Raw genomic sequence first — 23500 nt, 5'->3', positions numbered from 1 at the left:
AGATTTGCATGCTTGAGTAGTTTTCTTTTTTAAGGTTGCTAAACCCCGTTTATTTGTTACAAGAAAAAAAAAAAGGGGGGAGAAGCTAAATTAGTAATTATTAGGTTTCACTATTTAGGAAAATGAACACTCTTCCCCCGCCCAAAAAAAAAAAAAAAATTCATGACATCTTAAAATTATTTGTAATTGTTCCATAGTAATCAACAATTTTAAGTAGAAATTAGAGTTGAATCTCCTCAGTGCCAAGGTCCCCTCTGTAGAAAAAATTACCCCCATTTCCAATATATAATATATTGTGAAATTCAAAAATAGAAATTACTGGAAAAGTAATGGTACTCTATGTAATTATTTGAAAAATCAAAGGGGTTATTCGTACTTTACTGAGTTCCCCTGCCCCTGCCCCAGCAGATGCCCGGTATAGCCAATGAGAAAGTAAGGAATTCCTACAACCAAAGGAAACCTTTTCTGAGTTATTCTCGTAAAAGGAAGAAGGTCTAATGGTCTAATATATGAATTAAAATCCGAATCTTCAATTTATTGCTGATTCGGCAGCTGTCACCGAAACCCTAGAAAGCCCTAGTCGTCCCCAACTCTGTTCTCTTCAGACTACGCTATCGGTGGCAAAATCATTCTCCATTGATTTGAAGAAAGAACTTGCCGATCTGCAATTCTCATCGACAATGTCTCAGGTATTGGTTACTCGGTTCTTTCTTTGATACTCCACTCTTTATTACATTCAATTCTTTTTTTGCATCGAACCTCATACCACTTATAACTTCCCGGTTCTGTTCTGTTGATTCATGCCTTGTTATCGATTATTGTTAATTTCGAAGATATCTCTGCAATTTTCGGGGATGGGGAGAATCAGGAGGCTTGAACCCGAAACCTCCTCGTAGGGTGGAGTTCTATACTCCACACACTAAGAACTGTGCCCTAGGCAGTTGCTTTCTGCTATCACAGTTTGATTTGTTGCAGTTTTCATATTGTTTGAGTTTACGCCTTACGAGCTTTGTTCCGTTGAGTATCTCGTCCTCTTCTTCCATATGATTAGTAGGTGTTATTTCCCCCCTTGTTTAGCCGTTAAGATTAGATTTCGTGGTCTTAGTTCACCATTAATTGCCAATGTATATCCAGAAATCTGGAACCTTTCAATGATGATTACTTATTTCATTCTATTTGCCTCCTTTTGTGTTTAATTGATGATGTGTGGAATCTGTTCTCTCTTTCGGATCCATGTGGGCGACCTCATTAAGTTGGGTTAATGCTTGGATGTTGTAGTTTTGGTTGTGTTAATTCTTAACCTTACTTGTTTAAATGAAAGCACCGTATCAATTAGTGAATCACCATTTATGATGGTTTATTTTCTAGGTGGACAACAAAAACTCTTCTGCTGCCAAGCGTGCGCGGACTGATGGTATGTCCCTTCACTATTCTAGAAAAGTCCGCTTTCAATTGGTTTCCTGTTTTTATAGAAGTTCCAAAATATACAAACGATTTTCTGTTCAAGTGCCAACAAAATTATAAGTTTCAGTTGACAAAAGGCATGGGTTATTTTTAGGTCCTGCACAGAAGGGTTCAGTAATTGGTGATGGATGATGTAGTGTTTTAGGCCTGCCAGAATACTGAACACTACATCATCCATCACCAAACAGTTAACCACCAACCCCATCTAGCTACAATTCAAACAGTCAACCACTAACCCCATGCTCCACTTTGCACTTTACAGGCTTGTAAATTAGGCTTGAATGATGGAACCCAAGAAAATTCGTCCTACCTACATTACCACAACAGTTGTTTTCACCTAATTGTATTGCCAATCCTGCATTATAGGCCTTCTAAATTTTTGGCTAGACCTTCTGATGTAAGCAGGCCTACCCACTCTTCTCGAACTAGCAAATTGGGCCCAAGAACCAGGCCCATTGGCGCATCAAGTGGGTTGGCCAAACCCTACAAAGGGTTTGGTCTTTTCCCACTTCTTTTTGACACTAAAGTAGTCCAGTAAGTTTCTTTATATTTTTGTGAGTGCATGTCTACTTTTGTTTTTTTACTTGAGTTAGTATTGAGAGTCCTAGTCCGAGATGGAGTCCCAAATTGGAATCAATTTTAAATTGAGATTACTTTCGGATAATCAGTTATTAATTTTGCAAGTATATTTTGAAGATTCCTTTGTGGTGGCTGTTTTTTATTTATTGAGTTGTAAAGGATTGCCTAGTTGAGTTCAGTTTGGTTTCCTTGTTTAAGTCCTAGTGTTTTCCTCCAATTGTAGGCTTTACTTAGCCCCCACCTCCTTGTAAACAAGGCAGCTGAAAATTAATAAAAATTGAAGACTTGGAGTTGTGGGAAGCTTATAGCCCATGGCCTTGGTTGAGTGTTTTGGTGAATTTTCTGAAGTTCCAGCTTTATTCTTCATGCTTCTCAAGCATGGTAATAGCCCTCTTCAACTCAAATTCAGAATTCAGACCTTCCTAAAACCACTAAGTACACCCCAGCCTCTTCCCAACTCCAAATCCCCTTCTCAACCTATTGTAGACCCCTCCCCCCTTCTTTGAATCTTGCGGCAGCAAGCTGCCACCCCTCCCTCTCATTCTCTCCCACTTGCAGCCCTCCCCAACCCCTCCTAGACCTTGCAGCAACATCTACCCAGCCCTTCTCTCCCTTCCACCTTCTTTCCCCCTTTCTTGATCTTGTGGCAGCATTAGAGAAGGAAGAAAGAAAGAAGAGAGAAAGATCAAGGAAGAAAGAAAAGAGCTCAAGATCCATTCAAGATCAGCCAAGAACCTCAAACAGTCCCATACTTTCATCCAATCATCTCTAGACCCTCCCGTGATCCAACCGCAGGCTTCCCATCCCCACATAGGGTGAATCTTGATCTCCCAAACCATATCTTCCCACCCATTATTCCGTATTGAATTGTTAAAGTCCTAAGGGTATCCAAAACCCTGAATTTTTCCATCTTAGGATGAGTTTGGTTAATCCAAAGTCATAATTCCCTCAAAACCCATCCATAGGGGGATCTGTAAAAGCCCCAAAAGTTCCAAATCCCATTCTTTCTTAATTAACTCAACCCATTTAGATTTTGTTCACTTCCCCCAAATCTTTCCCAATACCCTAATCAGCCCCAAAGTCTATCCCAGGTTAGAGATTGTTAAACCCTAGTTTTTCCTAACCTTCCCATATTAGTTCTTAGTTTGCTGATTCTTGGAGTAACCCTAATTTTAGAGATTTAATTTCACATCTCAAAACCCTAGAATTTAGGTTACAACACCTTCATAGCGGATTAATGTCTAATGTCAATTGTGTCATTGAAAGCTAGGCACCCCATGATGTAGTACTATATTTGAATGATCAAAACAGTAGCCAAATAAGATATTTTCCCAGAGAATGAGTTTCAGATTTGATGGGTTAAAGATAATATGAAAATCAGATTTGAAGCAAAGCTGAAATCTGGAGTGATATCACAATGATAACTCCAGGATAAGATTAGAGCAATAGGGACAGATTTGTGCTTCAAGGAAAGGATAGTAACTGGAATAGAAGATTTAGCTTGATGGGCTTATTGCCAGATGGAGAAGTGAAAGAATGATACATCAAAAATGAGAGAACAACAAGGACAACAAAATAATACCTAGGCTCACACCGTATTGTGGATTGATTGGATTTGACACCAACCTACCTTGATCAAACACAAGGTTTCTCCGTAGAGAAGAAAGGCTAACAAGGCAACATGATTTTAAATGATGAGTAAGTTCCACCCTCTTACATTAGTCTTTTTATGTAGCCATTCTATAAGACATAAACATTAAGTATACCATCCAACTACTAGCTAACTCCCACCTATTAATGTCTCACCCACTATCCAACTCTTGACAAAGGAAATCCCCTTTTGACTAGAGTTCCTTATTTTCAAACTAGCCCTTTTTATTGACTTTGATAAAAATCTCAAAGACTAAGCTTTGGCTACTCCCACCTATTAATGTCTCACCCACTATCCAACTCTTGACAAAGGAAATCCCCTTTTGACTAGAGTTCCTTATTTTCAAAGTAGCCCTTTTTATTGACTTTGATAAAAATCTCAAAGACTAAGCTTTGGCTTTGATCCAGCCTATGAAGGTCATAACATGTGGGCTAATTTTAACCCACCAAGACAGTCCTAGCCCATTAAAGCCATGGGCTTAATTGGGTCATATCTTTAGGCCTTTGATGGGCCTGATCATTGGGCTTTTCTTTCTTATATATGTCTTTAATTCTGCATCAACTCTCCCCCAGCTTGAAAACATTCGTCTCCAACGAATGGATGAATGACATGTAATGCTTATACAAATCAGGATCGAGTTTCTTAAAATTGTCAGCATGGATCCAAGTACTAGTATGTCGTGGAGATTCTTCCATTTGACGAGTGGATTTGTAAGAATCATCCAAAACCTCCTCAATGACGTCATCGATTGGTGGCTTGAGTTGGGGTAGCGTTAACATTGTTTAGTGTCTCCATCATTAGAGTGATGTCCTACATAAAGATACAAGTCAGCCACGTTGAAGACATTGCTTATGTTCATTTCTTCTGGTAACTTGAGGACGTAAGCATTTGGTCCAATACATCTCAACACCTTGTATGGACCCATTTTCTTTGAATGTAGTTTTTGTTGACTCCATGTTGGAACCTTTTTAAATTGACACCGACAATCACCATGTTTCTCGTTTGAAATTCACACATATCGTTGATGATGATCAGCTGTAGCCTTGTAGACATCATTTTGAGAGCTATTGTTCATCGAACATCAGCATGTACCTCTGTGATATGGCGGAGAAACTTGTCAGGTTCAATGCTCATACTTGCTTGTGGTGGTAGTGGAACGAGGTCTGTAGGCCATCGGGGTTGAGCTCCAAATAGTAGCTCAAATGGAGTATGATCTATCGTACGATTAACCAAACAGTTGTAAGCAAACTCAGCTATATCAAGTATGGGCGGCCATGTTTTTTCATAATCATGAACCGAGCACCTTAGTAAGTTTCCCAGGCTTTGATTCACCACCTTTGTCTACCTTTTAGTTTGTGGATGGAATGTGGTTGGAAACTGTAATTTTGTTTTAGTTTTCAGCCACAGTGTCTTCCAAAAGTAGCTTATGAACTTGACGTCATGGTATGAGACAATGCTAGTTGGTAGCCCATGCAATTGTACAATCTCCTTGAAGAATATCTTTGCAATGTTAGATGCATCATAGGTCTTGTGATATGGTATAAGGTGAGCCATCTTTGAGAATCGGTTAGTTATAACCATGATGGAGTCGTATTGCTTTTTTGTTAAGGGTAGCCCAAGTACGAGGTCCGTGTTAATATCAATCCAAGGTGCACGGGGAATTGGTAATGGTGAGTATAGACTTGCATTTTGCTTGGTTACCTTGGTTAGTTGACAGACTCGATGTCTTTTGATTACATGTTCAACATCTTTTGCAATATGAGGCCAATAATATTGATTAGTAACCTATATGATGGTCTTATCCTTGCCAAAACGATCTCCTAAACCTCTGCTATGCAACTCCCATGTGATCACATCCCATGTGAAGTGAGTATTTATGATGCTGCCACCTTGCTGTAATTCCTTATATGGCACACTAAGAATGTCGTTAGATGCATACTCATCGTGTATATGATCAATGCTAACTGCATGTGCTGAGAATGAGCTAAGAGCAAGTATTTTTCCTGCTCAATGCATCAGCCACTATACTCTCCTTTCCAGCATTTGTACTTTATTGCGAACACAAACTCTTGTAGATAAGCAACCCTTTTAGCGTGCTGGTTGCTTAATCGGCTTTATGTGAATGGACATATTTGAGGGCCTCATGATTGGTATAACGAATGAGCTCTTTGCCGATGAGATAATGTCTCTAATGCTGTAACACTTGTATGATAGCATAAAGCTCCAATTCATATGTTGAGTAGCGTCGTTTGGCGTCATTAAGCTTCTCGCTATAGAAAGTGATAGGGTGCCCTTGTTGCATCAACACACCTCCCAAACCAATATGTGAGGCATCAATTGCTACCTTGAATATATGGTCAAAATCTGGTAGGCGAAGTAGTCTTGGAGCCTCTGTCATCTTTTATTTGATAAGATGAAAGACCTTGGTTGTTGCTGCTGTCCATTTGAATTTGTGCTTGCTCTGCTTTAAACATTGGGCAATTGGTGCCATAACTACATTATAGTTCTGAATGAATCTCCTATAAAATGATGCAAGTCCATGAAATTGTGAACTTAAGTGATTGTCTTTAGGGTAGGCCAATTAGGTATGCTCCTTATCTTCTTTGGATCAGTTTCAACCCCCCGTGATGAGACAATAAAACCAAGAAACACGACCTTGGGTGCATAAAGGAGCATTTCTTGAGATTGATATATAGCTTCTTAGTGCGAACCACTCTCAAGACTTGTTGTAGGTGATCGATGCGGCCAAAATATATGCTATAGATCAATATATCATCAAAGTATACGACAAAAAATTGACCGATAAAAGGACAAAGTACCTGTGTCATAACCCTCATGAATGTGCTAGTTGCATTCGTTAGTCCAAAAGGCATGAGTTTCCATTCAAATAGTCCATCTGATGTAACCTGGCCTTGACAGCCCAAGAAGAGTCAAAAAAGGGTGTATGCCCACTCAAAAATAGAAGCCAGTCCAAAAGGACCCGAACCATCCCAGGGGCATTTTTGTCATTTCAGCCCCTTTTAGGGCTTAATATGGGTCTTAATAGAATCTCCCTGATCCATGGTCATGGATCTACTTCTGTTTTTCTATTTGGGTTTGTCAATTTGGAATTATGAAGTGTCCAAGTCCTTAGAAGTTAGTTGTGGATAAGATAAGATTCCTTTGTCCAAAGGGGTTCTTATCTTTTCGAGTTTGTTTTTACTTGGAAGTTGTTTGCTTGAGTCCCAAGTTAAGTGTCTTAACAAGATTCTAATCCTAGGGTTGTGATATTGTAGTAATTTGATTCCCTTTTAAGTAGGTAGGCCATAGTTGGGATCCTTATATATTAGGGATTCTCAACTGTAGTCAAGAGTCTTTTATTTTAGGCTATAAATAGCCTCTTCTTGCATTGTAATTTTCAGATTTGATGAATGAAAATTGAATTGAAAGAATGGACTTGAGAGAAGTCGTGGGATCCTGAGATGGGTGACCTGTGGCTGGGTTTGTGATAGTGTGTTCTGCAATTTAGTCTTCTTCTTCTCCTTCAAACTGGAGTAGCAGTGTTAATTCAAAGTCTTCAAGTAACTGCAGCACCATAACCCTTCCCCCAAGCCAACTGTAGCCCTTCCATTCCTGTTTTCCTGCATGACCAGCAGCCATCCCCCTCTCTTAGCCCCACCTCATCAGCCCCCTTTGATCCCATTCCCATACCCTTTCCCCTAGAATCGAAACAAGCATTAGGACACTCCCCTATCATTATTTTCCCCAAACAATCCTACTTCCTTAAACCAGAATTTTCCTGCAATTCATCTTCTTCCTTGGGAGGAAACTGCAGAAACTCTAAACCCTCTGAAACCCTACGTTAATAGAACCCTCTTAACACCCTTGACTCTATTTCTGTCTTACAGAACCAACATTGCAAATCCCTAACCTACCCTGGCTGAAACCCACCCTAACCCTGGCTTCAATTGGAAATTGAAAAATGGAATTTCAAATTGCATCAACTATCAGACTTAATCATCTGTTACAGCAAGGTTACTTTAGCCCTCGAATACACTACAGTCTCTGAAACATCCTTCCCCTTTTGCCAGAAATTCTGGGCAAACCTAAGTAAACAATGAAATTACCAAAGTACCCCTAGCCCTAGATTCTGGGTTTCATCACCATCCTTGGTCTTGAAGGCAGTCTTTCATTCTTCTCTTCGCCAAATACAAATCTGACGGTAACCGCTCCTGAGGTCCAATTTAGAGAAGATCTTAGCCTTTGACAGCATGTCTAACATAACATCAAGCTGTGGTATAGGAAACCTATACTTATAATCTTGTTGATTGCTGAATCCTTTATGTAGCAACTCATCCTCTTGTTGTTTGAGTTCATTGTGCTCTGTAGGGCTGAGGCGATAAGTTGGTAGGTTTGGTAACACCGAACTGGGTAGCAAATCAATAGCATGTTGAATATAGGGCATAAGAGGTAGCTCATCAGGCAACTCAACTAGAGGTGACATTACCTCCACCCATCAGAACCTTTGATGGGTGGAGGTAATGTCACCTCTAGTTGAGGCTTGAGGGAACTTCTCTTCTTTAAAGGGCCAATACCAGCCTTGTATCATGGCTAGTGTGGATGAACTCCTTTGGAGGAGCAGCCACCAGCTACTTTTGTGGAGTGGACAACACCTTTGGTGCTTTATTGGTGCCCATATGGTTGGTCATAAAGGATCTCTGTTGACGCATTTTAGCTGGGATGTTGACGAGATGGAGGACAATGTCCTTTAATCTTGAAAACACAATGATTTTTCTTTCTTCGACAACAACCTCATTGTTTTACGTCTACGGTCGGCCAAACAAAACATCAATCAGATGCATAGGGATTACATCACACCATACCTCTTCTTCATATTTGTGGAGCCTCAACGGTACAGAATAATGTTGATTTACCTCCAAAAGTATTCCCATTTAGCAAGGACCAAAACAATGTTGATTTACCTCCAAAAATATTCCCATTCAGCAAGGACACCCGATATGGTTGAGGGTGCTTCTCCGCCTTCAAGCTTCAAGTTGGCCTTCTTCACAAAGGTGTTGGAAGTAACGTTGACACAGCTTCACTATCAACTATCACCAATGTAGTGTTATCTTTAGACTTCATACGACTGTTGAAGATACAATTGCGCTGCCAATCCTCTCTTTGGGTTTCAGCCATCAATACGCGGCTTATTATATGAATGTCATAAACATCACCATTTTTGGTAACATCCTCATCATATGCAGCTTTGCCATAGTCACATTCATCAAATGGATATGGAAATAGGTCAGGATCTTTTTCGTCCATTTTATTTTCAACTTCAGCAGCAACATTGATCTTTTGATAGTGGGGCATGGTTGTTGAAGTGTCCGCCTAGACGCGTAGGCCCATTTTTGGGTTAAGGCTAGCTGGCGCCTTGTCGCTTAGGTGACACCTTGCTTGGGTCGCCATGGTTTTTGTTGCCCTTTATCGCGTAGCCTTACCTTGTCGCTTTGACAACTATGCGGTGTGGACAATACTTAATAGAATGTCCATCCTCTTGATAGTAAAAACACTATGCTTGGTTGCCACTAGTCAAGGGAGCCATGCCCTTATCTTGTTGAGTAGGGATTGGGGGTCAGGAGGGGTTGCTGCAGTAGTTGTTGGTGCTGGAAAATTTTGCCTAGCCTCTCCAACTTGGTATCCAAACCTTTTGTTGTTGGATGCCAATAACTTTTTAGCACGTAGGGCCTTCTCAAGGCATTCCCTAACATTTTCCACGTCCACAGTGCCAATGGCCCAATTAATAATTTTAGGCCGTAAACCCAATTTGAAACGTGACAAGATTTGGATTCTTTCTCCCTAATTTATGTATAAGAAGAGAGGGAGTCAAATTGCTCCATATTCTCTGCAATTGACAAGTTCCCTTGACGAAGAGAATTTAACTTGTCTTGTAGTCGCAATCGCAAAGTGGATGCCAAGTACTTTTCTCTCAATTCTTCATCTCTTCCCACATAGTAGGAGTTGTACCATGATCCTCTAACTCATTTTTACGAGTTCTCCACCATTCACTTGCAGCTCCAACTAGCTTGGTATGTACTTCATATTTCGTGCCTCTGATCGTTCATGCCAATTAAAATGGTCATCCAAGCAAGCAATCATAAAATGCTTGAGGATCATGCTTACCCAAGTATTTTTTGAGTTCAAGCTTAACCTTTTGAGAGTCACCAACGTGCTTATTGAGTGCAGGTTGTTCTCCAGTGAAATAACTCCGTAGGTGCTCTTCAAAGGTTGGTTGCACAACTGGAATCCTTGGGGGCCCTCTTCCTATGATCATCAGGGTAGGAAAATTAGCTACAAAGTGAGCTGGCTGGGATTCTTCACCAAGTGGAGGATGTGGGGCATGAGTAGAGGCAGCTATTTTAGCCTCCATTGTTGAGAGCCTCTCTCCCATTTGTTTTTGGTTTGTAGTGATTTGGTTGCTTGGTTGCTGAAACATCTCATTGCTGCCATAGGATAAGTTGGATGGGATGGTCTAGAATTTTCACTCCCTATCATGGCTCTGATGTCAAAATGTAGTATTGTATTTGAATGATCAAAATAGTAGTCAAAACAAGATTTTTTTCCCTAGGGAGTGGGTTTCAGATTCGATAGGCTAAGTCAGATTTGAAGCAAAGCTGAAATCTAGAGTGATATCACAATGATAACTCTATGATAAGATTAGAACAATAGGTTGTACTTTGAGGAAAGGATAGTAACTGAAATAGAAGATTTAGCTTGATAGGCTTATTGCTAGAAATGAGAAGAATAGCTGTTTTCTTGGGGAAAATTATTCTGGGTTGATCTTGTGTTTTAAGAGGAAGTTGAGATATGGTTTTCCCCCCTTTAGCTTGAATGGGGAATTATTTTGCTTGTTTCAGGATGCTGTAATGTCTTTTTGTACTTTCTTTGGGGTCCTTTCACAATTTTCTCTTCATATATGCTATTCCTGGAAGAAACTCCACTATTTGCAATATCTTCAATAAAAAAATCTAATAAATATTTTTTTGGGTGTAAATTGGAGAATTTATAATTGACATTTTCTCCAAGTCTTACTGGTGTGTTCAATAAGGCTGTTTGGTTAAATATGATTAATTGCTAGCTGCGAATGGGGAGGTTATTTCTTTGAGGTGATGATGGGATAAAATATTTCCTATGAATATGGGACCCAACAGACTTGTCCCTGCCTTAGCACTTTGATGTTCATTTTTTTGTAAAATCGAAATCAAGTATTTTATTAACTTATAAATGTGAATGTGTTGATGAACTGTTTTGGTAATATGTCTTGGCAATCAATATCCTGGATGAAGAATCTTGTTGACCCATCAAAGAGAAGCACAAATTTTTGGTGATGAATATGAAATTTGATTCGAGAATTTCTTATTCAACTTGAGGAAGCAAGGAAACTTGAGGAGAATTTCATATGATCGATTGCAGATCACCAGAACCATGATGTATGCTGAATTATTGACAATTTAGAAGATTACCTCAGCTTGCTCAAATCTGCATTGATAGCCAGTTTCTTGCCATTTGATGCAAAATTCTTCATTTTGTTCACTGTGAGTGTTGTTTTTGTTTCCAGTCACTTCTCCAAGCTCAGACCGACCAAAAGACTTAAGATTTGGATGAGAATGTTCTCGGTGGTCAGATTTCTATATGATTGTTATTTTGTGCTTCCAATCAATCCCCCAAGCTCGATTGACTGATAAACTGGCTCTGATCTAGTAAAAATGTAATTGATGGGTATGAACTCATACCTGGGTTAGGTTTAATAGTGTACAAGGTGTGTCGAAGTGTCTCAACCTATATTGACTCATATTGGTGGCCCATGTTATGTTTTATGGCATCTCAAGTTCTATGAAAATTTGGTTCATATTGACATTTGATATGGGTTTATATGGCCCAGTATTTCTCTTAAACTATGTAATGTTTTGCATGGTAACTTAAGGAAAAGGCTAATCCCTATATGTAACAGTGCAATAAGCTCAATTTATATCAGGATTTCATAGTTTTTTTTTAAATTTGTTTTTCTATTGTTTATATTGGTTTTTGATGTTTCTATAATTTCAAATACATTTTTGGTAAAGTTGGAAATGCAATTGCGCTGTTAAATTAGGAATAAAGATTTGTCCCCTTGGTACATGATAAAACATATGGTTCTGAATATGTTTGCCATGTTCAGCTTCTGTATCATTTTTCTAGTATTGAAACTTGCCTTATGTTTATGTAATAGGTAGCCGCCGGGAAGATGATTGGACATGTCCAAGCTGTGGCAATGTCAATTTCTCATTTAGGACTACCTGTAATATGCGTAACTGTACACAATCGAGGCCAATTGATCACAACACGGTATGCAATGGATGTACATACTGCCAATTTTTTTAATACAAATTTTTTCTTAACCATGAGTTTGGTGAAATCATTATCAAGGTCTTGCCTAAGAAGTTTAGAGATGAGAAGAATAGCTGTTCTAGGGTGTTCTATTGTAACAAATAGGTTGTACTTGTTTAATTAACTATATTTCCCAGGTTTTAATGTTGTTAATTGATATCTAGAAAAAAGTTGCATTTGCATGAGACTTTTTTACTAATGAGTTTGAATATCTTTTGGCCCATCATTTCTTTGGATAGGTTTTCAAGAGTTTGCTATGCTATCCTTTTCTCAGTCCCCTATATTTGTGTGATGGGAATTGAGGATATGATGAAGCTCTTGGAGGAGCGATTGTGTATCGATAATGTTTCCATTTTTGGGCATAAGTTCTTAGCTATCATAAAAGGGCTGTTGCTTAGTATGTCTTCTTTTCACCCAAGGCTTAGACTAGACATTTAGATTTATTAAGAACGTGGAATGGTGGAAATTGATAGAAGCAATGCTCTCCTCTCCTGCTTGGGCATGTTGTTCTAACTTTAAAGAGAACCTCTATTGCTTTATTTATTTTGTGATAAATAGCAATTTTATTAAAATCAAATCACTATAGGTCTATAGCATGGTAGTACATATCCATCTATGAAAGTACATTGTGATACATATAACAAATAATTCTAGTGATTATTCAATCAGTCCCCAAACCAACCCAAATGAAAACTCTTGGGGAAGGACACAAAACAAATAGGGTTATCAAAACCATCCAGTTCTGGTACTCCTCTTAGCATATGATGACTCTTGGAACTTGGAAGGAAACATGTAGGATTCTCAAAAAGTATCCAGGTCTAACAACCCTTCCTTTGCTCAAGTCAGCCACTGCTGTATTTGGACTTCTAGCCTTCTCTTAGTATGTACGTTTCTTCTTTTGATATTCGGTTTTTGTTCAGAGTGTTTGCTGTCCTTTTGCTTTTGATATTTTGTTTTTGTTTAGTGTGTTCCATGGCCTTTTTCTTGTGAGATTCTGTTTTCATTCAATGTGTTACCTGTCCTTTTCTTTATTTTGTTTTGTTTCTATAATGATGGTTATCTGATCTATTACAAGGATTATTTGTTCTCTTTTTGGTCCTCTTTCTGTGAATTGGTTAGCGGTTGACCTCTTTATAAAAACTTAAAATGGATGCAATTGATTATTGGAGACAAACCTACTCAGCCTTTTCTGAAGTTCAATTAACACCATATCTGTTGTTGTATTGTTAACCCTCCCTGTTGATTTTCAGAACCAATTTTTGATGTTCTTTTCTCCATGATAGTATGAGCTATTGATGTGGATCCAGGATCCAGACACCCAGCTTGGATCATTTGTGGGGCCACTTTCATGATAGGAGGCTCTAACTAAAGTATTGATGTCGAAACCTGTAAAAAAATTGAAGGTTATGTTAAGGAAAGGCGGAGTCATAGTTAGTGGGACTCAAGCTAACAAAGAAAACCGACTAAAGTGAATAGTGCATTTGATGGGAAATGAAGTAAATTTGGAAGCAAATGAAAAACATGGATATAGTTGGATAGGGGTAAAGATAGCATTACTAGACCAAGAAGGAATTGTGAAGCTTATACTTTTCAACCTTAGAACTGCAACAAAGTGGTAGAACCAGTCTAGGTTCAGGGTCTCAAAGCTCACTTATTAGGCGCAAATTGCTTTGAAATTCTTGGCACATGAAGATACTCCAAATTATTCCGTGCAAGCTGCTGTTGCCTTCTTCCTCATTCTGGGAACTTAGTTTATTGTGAGGTCCTAGCTTTAGTGGGATTGGGGTTGCTCCAATCAAATCCTTGCAGTGGTAAGTGCCCCGGAGGTTGTAGTGGGACTGGTTTCTGATGATCCCTCTTCATTAGTTTGGAGTACAACCTCATTGTCAATATCAGATTCAATTGGATCCAATCTAATCCTTCATTACCTAGTATTCAGCCTTGAGATCAATGACCAGAAACTAAGTGGTGATCCCCATGCGAGTTTTTCCTCCCTTTTTCCCGCTTTTTGAAAAACTAAAACTTTCCACAGCCCTGATTCCCTGTTGGAATTCATTCAAATTCAACCCACGAGCCCCCACCTCATAGCTTGCACCCGATCCGAAAGGCTGGCCATGCAACCATCATAAGCGCTAGTTTTCCCACTTCATCCTTTAATTTCTAATTCTGTACCTTCAATTACTTTACACATAAACATAAAAGCCTCACCATATTTTGGTCACATAACCTCGTATTGAAATAATTCGAATTTGGTTGCAATGTGACCAACTGAACCGTGGTATTTCACCTTTCTGGTTCTTTTTGGAGACCTGGTTTTCTGATTTAACAAGCCAACCACCAGTTTTCCCAGTACTTGGATAGGATGATTCTCCCCACCTAGAACTTGATCCAAACCCCAGCCACACTTCCGCCTCTAAATCCTCAGTATTCTCCCTTTTAAAAGCTGGAAACAGACCCTAATTTTCTGGAATCTAACATTCAACATTCATTCCTCTTCCATGAGATCCCTAACCTGTACTCTAGTGGACCCTGTGTTCAGTTTCAGCCAAATTAGCTGGTTAATAGCACCTGGTTGATCCCTTTCAAGCTAAGGCTACTTTAGTTTGATGGTGGGTTATGTCAAGTGAGTGTAGGGTGTTCTGGTGGTGAAGGTTTGGGGTTCCACAGATGATATTGTTGATTTTGAAAAAAAAAACAGTAAATTAGTGGTTGATTTCCAGGTTCGAAACAGAATCATCGGTAGTCTAGGATTTTGACTGCTCAGAATTCAACCAAATTTGAATGGTTTTGTTAAGAGGATTTGGGAAGTATGATGTAACCTGGAGTCTGGGTTAGATCTTCCAGGACCCTCTTTAATAAGAACCAGCAAGCAAATAATGGCCTGTCCAAGGATTACGGTAGGGTCTGTGGGTTGCAAGGAGATGGTTTTGAGATCTTGGGAGCCTATGGGAGGGTTTGGGTATGCTATGGGATAGTTAAACTTACTGGTTAACTTATGGGGATATTTGGATAAACTAGGGTTTGTAGAAAAAGGGATGGGCTGCTCTAGGGTTGATTATTGACAGGAAAAGGTACAGAATAAGGAGGGAATATCCTAGGGTTACCAAAATTGCTATGGGTATGGTTTTGGAGAAAGTAATGGATAATTTGAGAAGAGAAAAACCCCTGGGTGCAATGGATTAGGGTTTTATTAATTAAGATGAGGGTGGGAAAAGTTTGGGAAGTCTATGGTTAAGGGAAAGGGAAGAGGAAGCTTGTGTTAGGTATGGGGTGGGTTCTTGGAACTTCAAGGATGTTGATATTTCTTCTTCCTTCTTTTCTGTCTTCTTCTTTCGTTTCCTTTTTTTTTTTACCCCTCTGTTTTTCTTGCTTGTAATTCTGACGCAAGAATCAAGAAAATAAAAGAAAACAGAAATTTTAAAAGAAACAAAAAGGGGGAGAGAGGGTTGTTGCAAGATCCAAGAAGTGTTGGAGTTGCAGAAAATTCTGCAGCTTTTTCTTGGCTGCTGCAGGCTAAAGAAAAGGAAAGAAAAGGGACAGGATGGTTGGCAGGCTGCGATGGTGCTTGGGGGGAGGGGGTTGGGGAGACTGGTGGATGGAAGGGGAGGGTTCCTTGGTTGGATTGCAGGTTGGGAAGGGGCTGCACTTACTTGTTGGGAGCTGTGGCTGCTTGCTGGAATTGTTGGTTGAAGGCTCAACTTAGAAGCTTGAAGAATGGAAACTTAGACAACCGCAGGGTCCCCCTCAAAGGAACCCTGCCAATACTTCTTTGTCTGCAATGCACTCAATAATTTGATTCATCAAAAACTGATTTCTTCTGTGGTAGGCATGAGAATATATAGCCTTTACAAGACTCCATAGTAAACCAACTTTAAAGAGACCTAACTTGACTCAACTAGGGAACTAGCTCAACTAGGGTTTCCCTTAAAAGTTAGGGGACCCTTTACAAATAAATAACAGCCACGCATAACTAAAAGAGCTTAAAATAAAAGACCTAATTATCCATAAAAAGTCCTACTTGAAAGAAAGAGACTCTGTGACGCAAGAACTCTACTACTAAATCTAAGAATTCAAGACATGACTGGACTCTGAAAATTAAAACAGAAATTCTGAAATTAAATTAATCATCAAATTAGGGCTGGAAAATTACCAGATTTCCCTTACAGGGGTCTGGCCAGCCCTGAGTGGGCCATCTTTCTTGGGCCTTGGGGCCCAAACCAGGGTTTTGGCAAGGGGCTGAATTCTGGTTCACATCTGAGTAATTGGTCCAACTCATGGAGATTTGACCATTTGTGTGCGGTGTGAAATTTTCAGGCTTTTGTGGGAAGAACTTAGATGGGGGAAGCTAGGGTTTTGTAGTTGGATTGGACAGCAACGGGGATCAAGTGTTGTCATTAGGTAATATCTGATAATAGTATGGAATGCCTTTGACAGGTTTATAAAAAATAAGTTTGATTTATGGAATTAGAAGGCTAGACATCAAATGGAAATTTAGGGTTTTCTCTGGACATAATTGGGCCAACTTTAGATCAAGTTAAAGGTGACGAGAGGGTATCTGGACCCGATTTTCGATGTTTTTTGATGGTTATTTTGGTCTAATAAATGATGGTGTGGAAAAATGGAAATCAAAGGGGGTAATTGGGGATTCGGATTTAGCCGTAACATCCTTGTTAACCCAAACTATACCCTTTGTTGGCGCAACCATGAGGACCTTGACCACCTAGTTTTCCTTTGGAGAAAATCCCTTGCTTCTATTTGGTCTTTGGAGAAAAGCCCTTGCTTCTATTTGGACCCGTTCCTTTGGATTTGCTAGGGATTGGTCTTGGGTTTTGCGAAGGTTTTCTGGTTCTTCCATTTGTGACCGGATTGGTAAGTTAGTCTTCAGTGCTATTATTCATCAGCTATGGTGGGAGCGCAATCTTAGAAGATGGACCGCCAAATCCCGCTCTATTGACATGATTTGAAAGGCCATCTGTTTTGATGTTTTTGCTAAAGTTTCTGCTTTTCCCCATCCCCATGTTGATGACACCCCAAGGAACAAGCTTATTGTTGAATCCTGGGGTCTCAATTCCTCTTTCCAGCCTCCTATTTAGAGGCTTATTTGTTGTTTCTTTCCTTCAGTTAATTTAATTATTCATTCATCCAAAAAAAATTGGGGATTCGGATTTAGAAGGTTAGAAGTTGAATTGGGGGTCGGGGAATGGCGGGAATTGATTTAACTTACTGAAGTTTAAAGATCAGCAAACTTGAATGCATTAAAAACCTTGAGGTTTGCAGGAGATTCCAGTAAGTTTAAAGAATCTTCGATGGAGATTAAAATTGGCAGCTTAGAGGAAATTGAAGAATTCAAGCTTCTTTATTTATTTTTTGGGGGGGGGGGTTGTGTTGGGGGTTTGGGAGAGGGGAATGGATGGAGAAGTTGAATGGTTTCCTACAGCACTGAGTTATACTCACAAACAAAAACTTTATTAATCAAATCATAGGCTCAACTGAGCAATTACATCTATACTTCTTGCCATTATGGCTGACGAAACCTTCAAACTTAAACTAGGACTCCAAAATTGATGAGGTTGCTGTTCACGTGGGTGGTAACTTTAGGAATCCCTTTTGGAACTTCAAACAATGATAAAATAGGAAACGACTAATAGATTTGGTGCTGGTATAAAGGAAGGAATCCCTACGCCTGTGGTTGTTTTCAGGCAGCCGAAATGCACGGGTAATCCTTAACCAAAATGAAAATAAAACTTGGCCATTACTTGGATCCATTAGTTGAAATGAAACTCTAAATTAAACATGGGAAGGACTCGACCATCAAGTAGCCATTTAAAGTAAAAGATTACAAGATAATATCCCAACTAAAAAACCCTAGTAGATAAATTGCATATCCTGCTGAAATCAAAGGCCCAACTGGACCCAGGTTCGTCTTCACAATGATAAACAAATGTGTTTAGGTTGGTCCAACGCCTTGCACCTGCATTACTGTTGGTACTGCCATGTGGTCTTCCTTAATGAATGGTGCATTGGAGTCCAGGAATTTTTTCCCCCAGCGTACAGAAAGTTGTAATTTGAAATTGATAGTTTTTTTTGATAGAATCTTCAACTAATATGTGCCCTCTTTCCAGAAATCAGCTGTGAAGCCTGTTCAAGCCCCACAGGGTTACTCTTCGTCAGCTCCCTACCTAGTTTCTGGTCCACCCTCTTCAATGTATTTGGGTATTCCACCATATGGTTCCTCACTCTTTAATGGACATTCTCTTCCTCCGTATGATCTTCAGTTTTCTGGGGCGTCAGGATATCCTTACGATTATGGAAGCCGCCTTTCATCTGGAAGCCCTTATGGACCAGTACATTTATCTGGACCGTCTCCATATTCCAGTGGATCTATGCTAGGAGCTGGTAAGTGTTCTCCTCTTCTTATTGTAAAAGCTACATGTCTATTGTACTTAAGTTTCTTCAGGATTTTTATGAATCTGCATAATATATTTTAGAACTGTTTGTGTACTCTCTGTTTTAGGCGGGATGTACAGTGTTCCCCCTCTGATGGATCGTTATGGCCTGCCTTTGCCCATGGGTCATGCTCCTATGGTATGTATCAAGTGCCTGTTATTTCTGTTTCATTTTGTCATTCTAGCCTTGTGGTTGTATTTGTTGGTTCTGCTGTTCCTGTTGGTTTTATTGCTCACTTGCACATACAGACACACATTCTTGCACAGAGGTTGGTCCTGATTTCTCCTGTCAGAAGCGTTTCTCTTCATGACTTTCTACTCTGGTTTTCTCATGTTAAGTTGTTGGTGATTGAAAATTTGGTATAGGGGGCCAGACCAGGAGTTTTTCTGGGTGAAAATCCTCAAAAGAAGTCTACAGGTTGGGTTTGACCAACCATTTTTTAGTTCTGAAATGTTTAACATCAACATTGTTCTGTTAATAATTGATGTGCATCCTTTTTTTCCTGTAGAAATAACACGTGACAGTGACTGGACATGTCCCAATTGTGGAAATGTTAACTTCTCTTTTAGGACGGTTTGCAATATGAAGAAGTGCAGTACCCCAAAGCCAGGATCCCAGGTTTGAGCTGCTGCGGTGTAGTATCCCTTTTTTTTTGGGTGGGGGGGGGGGGAGGGGGCAGAGAATTTTATCATATGGTAGTGAAAGTATTACTGAATGATTCGGGCTGGCTTTTGAGTTGCTAGATTTACTGTTCAATTCTGTTGCAGTTAACAGAATCAGAAGCTAATAGTTTCAGGCCCTTTTATCTGGACTTCTTTCTTCAATTTTTTTTGACTTCCATGTCTTGTTTTCATTTAGATATTCTTTTTTGTGCAGGTTGCCAAAACTGAAAAAAACTCCAGTAAGTCAAATTTTGAAAAAACATCCATTTGTTTGCTTGGCGTTTTGATGTCTTCTAATAGTCCCCTTGCATTTCAGAACAAAAAATGCCAGAGGGTAGCTGGAAGTGTGAGAAATGTAACAACATAAATTATCCATTTCGGACCAAGTGCAATAGACAGAACTGTGGTGCTGAGAAACCATCTGAGGCAAATGAGTCCCCTGCGCCAAAATCTGAAGATGATGAACAGGTCTGTTGTGGGGGATACATTTTTTGTATATCCTTTAGTTGCTTAACTTTATGGTCTGTCTTGTATGTAACTGTTATACGTTTTCTTTACTTAATTAGTTTTATATTTATTTATGATATTTTAAAGAAAATTGCTGTTTTCTTTTCCGCCCCAGAAATTATTTGTATATTTCCTATTTCATCCATTGATTATAGTTGTCTACTGTTCCAGTGAGTACTAGAACACTTTTGAGGGTTGAGAAGGTCCAGAGTCATCGTCCGGCATTGCTCAGTTTGGGTGTCTGAAAGTCAGTCTTGTTGTCATCGTCATGTTGCAGCGGTTGTCAAGTTACTTTGCCTGTCTCATGATCAGTGTCAAACTGCTTGTATTATCAGCAACCCTTATTGCCGGTTTTTGATTCTTGGAAAAGTTGCTTTTAAGGTCTTGGTGGATCTTTTTCATTTATGTGTCAGCCAACTTATTTGGCAGGATTATCTTACAAGTTGGTTCTCCTGTTTGGTTTCAGGTAGTCTTTTGTACTTTGGAAATTAACTCAGCTATTATAGTGGGTATGGTATGTAGTTATGAGCTAACCATAGGATTTAGCCTGGCTGCAGTTTCTCTTGTTTTCTTCAGGTCTAAATAATACCTTCTTGTGGGATCTTGATAGAAGATTCCCGAGTTCCGAAGTCATCGTTTACTTTCTAGGTGGCTAATAATATATTTAATAGGTAGCCCAAGGGGAGTTGAACTCATGGCCTTTTCATCTTGAGGTATTGGTCCTTTCTAAGCGAGTTACCGTCTTGGGATTTTCAGTAGATGAACTTCTTGTGTAATTTCTATTCACTAGGTATTTGTAATGTCTAGATGGGCAGGCCTATCATCTAGTTGTTTCCCCCACCCCTTTTGCTCCTGTTCCTGTCAACTTATCTTCCATGGGCAATGTTTTAGTGCTGCAACTTTGTACTTGTCAGTTGTCACCACATGCTCATCAAAGAGTGTTCATTTTCAATTGGATTTGACATCTCTTCGTTAGTGGAATCGTGCTGGTTTATATATGTGGAATTGACCATGACAGTGAAGTTGCTGAAAGGAAAGTTCAATCCATTCAGTGCTGTCTAAATAGCTTCTGTTGAGTTGCTTTATTTTGTGTATGAGTAGTTTTTTGCTATCTTCTGGTCTGGTTGTTCGATTCTCTTATGTTTATCTATCTTCCATTAACACTGACCAGAAAGAACGAAAGCAATAAAGAGGAAAAAGAAAGAAAGAAATCTTTCATTAGCATACATGTGCTGTAGGGTCATTGCTACATGGATCAACGACTGAGGATTGGATTGCCCATGTAGAGTTGTATTCGGGAATGGCTGGTCCTCATTGAGTTGCCTCTGTTCTTCTACAGATCTTGCTGGTGACGTTTTTGGTAAACGCCTTGGTATCCCATGCTTACTACTCTAGGCAATATTCTAGAGATCTGTTTAAAATGGTGTTGAGATGGACTGGTTTTCCTCTGAAAGGTGTCACTAGAATTGCCATACAATTGAACTGAAATGCCTGTCTTTCCGAAGGGTTATGTCCAAAGGGTTGGAGAAAATGAAGAAAGAGAGTATGGTGCTTGCCATTTGGGTGTTTGGATTTTTGAATGAAGAACAGATGAAAGGGTGGAAGAGAAAGGAGCTGGAGCTGGGGGTTAAGTTCTCTCTTGTCATTGGCAAAGCCGTCCAAGTGGAAATGGGAAACTTATGATCTGGTTCTGGGGCCATTGTTTCTCAAGCAATTAAATGGATACGGTTGGGTTTACGTTGGCAATCAGGTTTTTATTGCTCAAAGAATCACATTTTCCTACTTCCCTTTGCAAAGTAGTCTTGCTTAAAACCAAGCAGAAAAATTGGGTGCTGGAGTCGATGGGAGGTGGTGGTTAAAAGTCTGAACGTACCTATGGCATTTTCGCATCTAGAGATGTTGAATCATAAATGATGATAAGGCGATCCACAAGTAACACTTGCTGGTGTTCAGGTCAGGATAAAACCCGAACTTCATGTGAGAGATCTAGTAGAGTGAAGTCGAAGTATTGGATTCATATTGTAGGTTAAGCTTGGCATTGGCTTCACCTGGATTTTCGGTGATCATAGCTCAAAGTTTTGAAGCGCCCTAAAACGTGAAAATAATGAGCCATGTATACCTTGCATTCCATTTGAGGATTTGATCCAAGAACAATCAAAATGAAAAGTAAAATAATTAGGTAAATTTTTCGCCTAGTATTAATGCTTTTCCTGGTTACTCAATTTATCAATCAAACTTCCTAGGGTTTTTGTTTTTTGGGTACAAAGGTGCTTTGTTTTTGTTTTTATTAATATTGGGGATGTGGATATTAATATGTCTTAACAAGAGTTGAATTTACGACCTTTTTATTAAAAGGTGTTGGTTTTACCACTAGAGCAGTTATGTGTTGGTAATTTCAGTTGGTTTTTATTTGTCTATTTTTAACATTTTAAGAGAAGATGGCAAATGAGGAAAAAACAAAAAAGTATGTTCTTCTAAAAATAGAGATCATGAAGATGCAAGAATAGAAGTAGATGATTGGTTTCTAACAATAGAGGAAGACCAAGAGAGTTAGGTGTAGGGTGCTTTCGTTCAAAGGTATTTTGCCATTTTCAAGAATTTTAACATGCACGCATCAGCACTTAACTTTAAAAAAATTTGGCTTCGAAAATTGTTGGTCATAGCTGCCTCTTATTTGGAATAATTCCTCCTTGGGTTCACAAATGCAATTTTATTATTTTCCAAATTCCAAATTCCAAATTCCATGTTAACGCATATGATTGGAACAAAATTGCAGCCAAAATTTGTCCGGGGTATATCAAGCATCTGACCAAGTTCGAAATATACAATTTATTTCATTTTCACCTACTGCTATATATAAAATCCGAACTTGGGCATTTGAGAGGGTGCTTTGCCTGGGCAAACCGGTTCTTCTTTGCTTATTCTTTTACTTGTCTGGGTTCAGCTACAGGAAGCTCTCCCTCATCTCTCTTCTCTCCTGATGGTCTATTGATGCAACAAATAGGCGTGGGTTATTCAATTATTTATTTACTTATTATTATTATTTTTTTGACATACGGTAAGGGAGACTTCTCTACCTCACAGATTTTTACCAGAACGAAAAAAGAAAGAAGAAGAAAAAAAAAAAAAAAACCGTAAATAAAGGAACATAAATTACTTGCCAAAGAACCCTTCAAATATTTTGAGCTGTGGCTGTTGCCACTGATTCACAAGAAACGGCCTAGTATCTGTTGGCTCCATCCCTATTTTGATACTATAATGTCAATTGAAATGACTAGGGAAATAATGGTAATCAGTTGTCTGACGCGACAAGTACCCAGTGAAAAGGTTGAAAAGATTAAGAGCATGTCAGTCACTCAAAGTGCAGTTGTGTCATATGTAAGATGTTAAGATGTTAGTCTCCTTTCTAAATGTGTGGTGGAGGTAGGGAAACACAATCCTTCACCAAGATCTGGGCGTGATGCCATATTACAAGCCCATCAACAATCCATTCTCCTTGGAATGATGGAAGAAATAGAGAGACAAGCAGTTTAGAGGAGAGTACTAGTCATAGCACTTGTACCAATATAGGTTTATTAGGAGAAATGCAGCCGGTCCTGAGCCCGGCTAAAGGAGGAGGGTTGGTACGTTAGGTTGGCAGTTGGTACCGGAAAAAATCTATCCAAACACTTTTCATGGATTCGACCTTATATGATAAACGCTTTGTTAGGGCATTTGTCAAAAAAATAAGTGACACACTACACTATGGCTCGGGTGTGTAGTGATAAGTGGGCAATGTTTAGTT

The 23500-nt window shown here is 39.2% G+C and overlaps 1 protein-coding gene across 1 annotated transcript; it reads left to right on the top strand.

The window, feature by feature from the left end:
• The first annotated feature begins 465 nt into the window (after window positions 1–465).
• On the top strand, window positions 466–22088 carry LOC149015634 (Ran BP2/NZF zinc finger-like superfamily protein). Its single transcript, XM_089154902.1, has 10 exons — window positions 466–689; window positions 1369–1414; window positions 11943–12058; window positions 18223–18496; window positions 18615–18685; window positions 18913–18964; window positions 19056–19165; window positions 19424–19448; window positions 19526–19677; window positions 19888–22088. The coding sequence occupies exons 1-10, from the start codon at window positions 681–683 to the stop codon at window positions 19888–19890; spliced, it is 858 nt and encodes a 285-aa protein (XP_089011028.1). The 5' UTR covers window positions 466–680; the 3' UTR covers window positions 19891–22088.
• The last annotated feature ends 1412 nt before the right edge of the window (window positions 22089–23500 follow it).

The sequence above is a fragment of the Hakea prostrata genome, chromosome 5, assembly GCF_041222555.1.
Source record: "Hakea prostrata isolate BN-2017 chromosome 5, UWA_Hpros_2, whole genome shotgun sequence".
Lineage (NCBI taxonomy): Eukaryota > Viridiplantae > Streptophyta > Magnoliopsida > Proteales > Proteaceae > Hakea > Hakea prostrata.
The sequence above is the reverse complement of the archived record's forward strand: the minus strand, read 5'-3'. Positions and strand labels throughout refer to the sequence as shown.

Coding starts and splice junctions, on each gene's coding strand:
- LOC149015634 (XM_089154902.1), top strand. Junction 18,686..18,912: donor CCATGGGTCATGCTCCTATG/GTATGTATCAAG, acceptor AATTTGGTATAG/GGGGCCAGACCAGGAGTTTT. Junction 19,449..19,525: donor CAAAACTGAAAAAAACTCCA/GTAAGTCAAATT, acceptor CTTGCATTTCAG/AACAAAAAATGCCAGAGGGT.